Below are 6,000 nucleotides of genomic sequence, written 5' to 3'. Positions count from 1 at the left end.
AGGGGTCATGTGTGGACGTTGCTTTGATTTAAAGGGTCACAAACCAAAAAAGTTGGGAGCTACCGTCGTAAATACCAATCACAATCTTATCCTCGACTATAACTAATGTAAATCTGCCATCTGGACAACATACTCTGGAAAGAAATGTTTCATTCTTAGCCAGATGACCTCTGACACCAAGTTCTTCATAAGTTCCTCTTTAAAAGACTTATTGAAGCACCTGCTGTCTGTGTTCATGTTTATTGTCATGATGTAATGTGTTTTACATCCTAATAAAAAAAAAAAGAGGAGAGAAATAAATGATATCAACTCCCTGTGAAGAGGCCAAGGCATGTGGACAGAGGAGAAAAACATGAGACAAAAACTTTTAAAGAGTCTCTTCTCCACAATTTAGGCACTAACCAGATTTTTTCCGTTACTTTAGAAACAGAGAATCAGTGAAGGTATGTTAAGAAGTGCCAAGACATCAGAATGTAGTCCTGACCTGAAACAAAAAGGACAAAATCTTATCATGTATTTGAATCTCATATTATAAATCTACTCCCAACATTTATATAAACTAGCTGGTATCATCGTCTATGTACATTTAACGTTTCCATTAAATGATTTGTGGTATCAGAAGCAAAACGTACAAAAATCATTTCACAAAAGACATTCCCACAAGGTGGAGAGATCTTTTATTTTACATAAAAAAGGGTGCAAACTGGAGTTTCCCTTTAGGTGTGGAGGGAATAAAAAGTGATTTTATAAGGTTCATGTGTGACACATTGTATTATATGAATCCAAGGAGGAAAAACAAAAAAACATAAAAATAAAATAAAAAAAATAAAAAAAACGCTTTTCAGATAAAAAGGACCTTTACCTTTCTGCAAATTAAAAATATGAACCATAAAAAGAAGAAACTTGGGTCCTTCATTCATTGAAGCCCTTGACTAACTCATTCAAATACATTTTTGAAGTGACATTCATATTTCAACACAATAATATTTATTTACAGTTTTTCTCTTAATCATAGCTCTGGAAAAAAAGAAAAAAAAACAATGTTGAGGGGAGGATAAACTCTTTGAACTGTACAATTTGATTTTTCCACAGTCTGAGAGGGAAAAAAAAAAAAAATCAAAGAATACATCTTTTATCTGGAACCCCAACAGAAAGAACAAAGACTACAACTGTGAACTCTGTACAATTTACAATTTTCAAATAATCATCACAATATTGCAGTAAATGTCACCCTAAACCTCTCCCTCAAAGAAAAAATATACAGTAAATCCAAGACAATTCTACAGTACAGCAACAAGGAAAAGTGCCAGAGAACCCAAAAAAAAAATAAAGACCTAAGCCATTCATTCACACTTTTACTGTCCTTTGCTTTGATTTACACAGCTTTGACACACAGGAACGTGACTTACACACAACCAGAGTAAATCCAACGCAATCAACACAAAGAGGCAAAGTCTGACTCAAGTGAACGCTTTAAGAAATGGTGGGAACTGAAATGGAATGTGTTGTGAGAAGAAATGAAGACTTTTCTTTTTTTTTTTTTGTTTTTTTTTTGTAATTTATTTTACATGAGGACTGGAAGCCATAACGTCTCACTGACCCGACAGTATATGAGCCCTACAGGAGAGAAAATTCACCGGAGAAGACCGCCGTCGTCTCCAGATAAGCCATGCAGATACAAATCATACAGAGTACTCTTATATTGCTCTGTACGAGGCCCAGAGAGTAAAAAGTAAATACATCAGAGTAATATATCTATTATATCTACCATTTCAGCCGTGAGCTAAAGAGCAAGGCGACCCACAGTTTTAAGGAAGAAGCAGATGTTGCAAAGATGACCAGTCACATAAACTCACGTCCGACTCTGAAATTATAAAACTTGGTCGATAAAAAGGTTTCTTTTGAGTTATAACAGAAAAAAAGAGAAAAGAAACCAACAGGAACGAGTCATAAAAACACTTTTTTTTCCCCCCCGACGCTCTCCAACACTGAATCGAGCCATCTTGCTCTGTGATTTTTCAAAAATGACAAGTGGACACAGTTTTTGACGTCAAGGACACAAGGTGGAATGCGATGATCAAAAGACATTCAACTTCATATTTTCCTGGCACAGGTAAAAGGCATGGGCTAGTAGTAGTAGTAGTCAGGAATGGCACTCGGGGAATTCAAGAGGGGGGGGGAAACATTGAAGGCTATATAGTCTGGATATCCATCTCACTACGCACGGAATACTTTTCAACTTTTCTTAGGTGTCGCTGATGCTTTGCGGGGAGAATCGCAGGGCAGCAGATGTCACAGGTTTGGCGTCTGAAAAAAAAAAAAAAGATTTCACAGACACCAGATAAAGATACAGATGAATGTTTCACAGAGACAAAAAAGGAAAAACAAAAAAAAAGTGATTTTTTTTAACCTCCAAACCAACATCTGACTGCATCTCTCGTCCGGGTGGAAAAATGACGATTCAAGTCTCATCCGGTCATTTACACCAGTGAACACGGGACACCGCAGGTGAGTCTGACAGACTTTAACCTGTCCAACACCGTCAAGAGGCACTAAGAAATGAATACCTGTCATTCAAATAGCCTGTTTTCCCACCGTTCCCCTAAAATCCTATGTGTGGAATTACCATGGTAACGTCTGAGAAAAATAAAAAAAACTAAACAAAACAAAACAAAAAAAAAAAACAGAAAAGGTCCCGTAGATTTTCATATTCAAGTACTTTCAATAACACAATAACTTAGACCCCCGAAGTAAGTGACATGAGTAACCAGGGGTAAGAAAAAACAAACAAACAAAAAAAAAAGCTATACAGTGTAAATACACGCAACAAGCAGGTTTACATACTGATTCATTGAGATAGTTTGCAACATCTACAACATTGTATTTCTAAAGATGAAGGAGCAGGTCCGCAAAACGCCAAATCTAACACTCTGCTGGGAGCTGATTTTAATCTAGGACTTGCATGTGAGTGTGTGTGTGTGCATGCGTGTGTGTGTGTGTGTGTAGAGAGGAGGAGGAGGGTGTCATGGCACAAAAAGGAGTGGGCGGGGATTAAAAAACAAAAAACAAACCCCCCAAAAAAAGTGTATTCCCTGCACCCTATAGGGAAGGCCTTGCACACGAGGCAGCTACAATTAAAGTAATAAGCACGTTTAAAGTACAGTATTAAGAAGGCAGGGTCTCGTTAGGGAAAGCCGGGGTCAACAAATGTAGTGCAGTCATGGTGTCGAGCTTCTTTTTTTTTTTTTGTTTTGTTTTTTTTGTTACCCTCTCTTTCCCCATAAAACCATGGCTATTTGGAATGGGAAAAAAAAATGCATTAAAAAAATTCACATTAGCAAGATACAAAATAAAAAAATAAAAACACCTATGAAATTCACTCTGTAAGGAGGATAGGCAAGGTGACATATTGAGGATATTGTTTCAAGGCAGTCCTCCATGACACGAAATTAAAATAAGAAAAAGAAAAGAAAAATGGTAGGGAAATGTTCACGTATCCGCCCTTTGCGTTGACGCTTTCTCTCTCTCTTGACGTTGCGGAAGAGAGCGGTTCAGCAGAGTCGCCCAAACATCAAACGTTGCTTTTGCAGCACAGGGGTCTTCAGACTGGACATGTAGGGGCGGGGGGGGACATCTTTAACACCGTCGTAGATTATTACACCAAACCTTCCATTTGGCATCGCTCTCTTGGGAATACATCTTCAGTGTTAAACGGGAAGTCATCAACTGCTCTACACTAACTAGTAACAGTCCACAACTTTGGGCTTTATTATACAGGTGACCCCCAAACAATTGCGCTGCAAAAAAAAAAGAAAAACAAAAAATAAAAAATCTCACAACCATCATGCTGCCACCTTGTTTATCCAGACTGGTGATGTGATGTGGTGGTCTGTTGGTTGGTCGGTTGGTTGGTTGGTTGGGGTTAAGGCATTGGACAGTAGCGCCGAGAGGCTGTGATTTAATCTCCAAAACCATCTCACGCCAGTTTCTCTTGGCGCTCCAAAGCAACATCCCCCAGTGTCTACTGGTGTAGAGTCCGTTATTATTTAACCATCACATTATAAGATCAAGAACATTTAAGACCCTCCCACCCCCCCAAAATCCATTTAGTTTTGGTCTCACTTTTTTCCTTTTTTTTTTTTTTTTTTTTTTTTTTTAAACATTGGTCTTGCTTTTAAACTGCGTAACTGCAATTTCCTTCCCATGCGCATGACAGATTATATAAATGCTCCAAAGTCATTTACGGTTCTGTCCATACATTCAGTGTGTATGTTGTAGAATTAGTAAGAAAACTGGTGGCAACTAAGAGATAAATAGCATAAATAGCATTTTTTTTGTTTGTTTTTTTCAGCCCAACTACAAGTGTCAAGTTGCTGCTCATCACAAAAGCCAACAGGACCAAAACTGCATGAGAGTCAAAAAGAGACTGTAGTGTGTTTTGACAGCGGCGTGGTTAAGGGGAGTGCTTTAACCAAGCAGCGTGAGCAGAAATCATCCTCAGAGAACACAGTGCAGGAGGCGTCTCTGGTCTTCTGTTCTCTCAAGCCCGGGTCCCGGTGCCAGGGTTGACCTCTTTGGAGGAAAAAAGTGCAGGGGGCCAAATGGCTGACTGACGCTCTTTGTGCCTGTTTGTTGAATATAGGCGGTTACGCTCTTGGCTCCTCATGTGTTCAGGTTTACATTCAGTCCCACGTCTGGAATGACCAAAAGGGCTTTGTGTCAAAATGAGTTAGCAAACCAACAAAGGGGCGAAAAAAAAAAAAAAAACACTCTCATGTGGAACTTGACAGAGGCGAAATGAAAAATATGATTTTGTGAGTCACAAAGAAATCAAAAAAGGACAATGAAATCCTAGTATGCAACATGATTCCACAGGAAGATCCGTCTCTTCCTTTTGCAATACCGCGGAAGGGAAACAGGAGCAAAAAAAAAAAAAAAAAAAAAAAATGCCAAAAATGAGGAGAGAAAAATGCGTCTTGGAGAGGAAAAACAAAAAAAAAAACACGACAAAAACAAATTTATCCTCTGCAAAATTCCAACAAAAAAAGTTCCCCTTTTGGCCTACTGGCCTGCAAAACATTCCCACACATCTTGGAGGAGGAAAAAAAAAAAAAAACAACAACAACAACAAAACAAAAAAAAGGACTCCCATCAAAAAGACACAAGCGTCTTGTACATCTCAACAAACCATTTCGACTGGTCCCTCCAGAGAAACAATTCAATCAAGATCTCTCAGCTGTCTCCTTTTATTCTGAATGGGACCTTTACTGATTTCTGAAATCACAATCAACTGAGCCGGACACTCGGAACGTTTCAGGCCGGTGGCGGATGATCATTTGTGTCGCGGCGTGTTCTTCTTCCGTTTTCGCTTGAAGAAACAGCAGCACCTGCAGACAGAGACGGACATTAAACCCATATGTAGATGAGTGAGGCTTCAGATGAAACAAAAGAGAAAGAACAAAAAAAAAAACAAACAAAGACGAGCGGACTGCTTAAATTAGTGTGTTAAATATCACAAAGCTTAATTTGACTCATTCAAATCTGGACATCAATTTGTTTTTTGGGGGGAATCATAATAATGACGACTGCAGCCGGCAAAAGGTTTTAATTAGTAAAACAACAACAGCATCAAAGACGAGATGGATGCGTTTCCATCCACCAAGTGTTTGCATGCTTATTCACCTCCCGACATGTTCGAGCTGTCGACGTGAGCAGCGACATGGCAGAGAGGACTCGACTACACACCGCTGCAGTGACTCTGAAGGAGATATTTCTCTTATGCAAAAAAATATAATAAAAAAAAAAAAATGGAGCAGTGCACACAAAGAGCACAAGACACAATGAGCCTGAATGATCAATAAAAACATACAAAGACAAGAAAAAAGCTGTGGATCAAGACATAGGACAGTGACTGGGTACTCTTAGATTAATTCAGTAAAAAAACGAAGAATGGTGCACCATGCAACAAGAGTTTAACGATCTTAATCCTTCTTCAGAGAG

General features: G+C 38.8%; 1 protein-coding gene and 1 long non-coding RNA gene across 3 annotated transcripts in view; both read right to left on the bottom strand.

The window, feature by feature from the left end:
- Positions 1–660: 660 nt before the first annotated feature.
- Positions 661–2,499, bottom strand: LOC121896381. Its single transcript, XR_006095988.1, has 2 exons — positions 2,411–2,499; positions 661–2,307 (listed from the first exon to the last, which is right to left on the bottom strand). It is a non-coding gene; the product is annotated as an uncharacterized LOC121896381 (long non-coding RNA).
- A 2,731-nt stretch (positions 2,500–5,230) lies between these two features.
- Positions 5,231–6,000, bottom strand: part of csnk1g1 (casein kinase 1, gamma 1) — a 30,343-nt gene continuing 29,573 nt past the window's right edge. For both annotated transcript variants that reach the window (XM_042414193.1, XM_042414201.1), the window contains one exon: positions 5,231–5,387. In XM_042414193.1, coding sequence (XP_042270127.1) covers positions 5,333–5,387 — 55 coding nt within the window. In that variant the 3' untranslated portion in view covers positions 5,231–5,332. The remainder of the gene's footprint in view (positions 5,388–6,000) is intronic.

Source organism: Thunnus maccoyii, chromosome 1 (genome assembly GCF_910596095.1).
Source record: "Thunnus maccoyii chromosome 1, fThuMac1.1, whole genome shotgun sequence".
Classification (NCBI taxonomy): Eukaryota; Metazoa; Chordata; class Actinopteri; order Scombriformes; family Scombridae; genus Thunnus; species Thunnus maccoyii.
The sequence above is the reverse complement of the archived record's forward strand: the minus strand, read 5'-3'. Positions and strand labels throughout refer to the sequence as shown.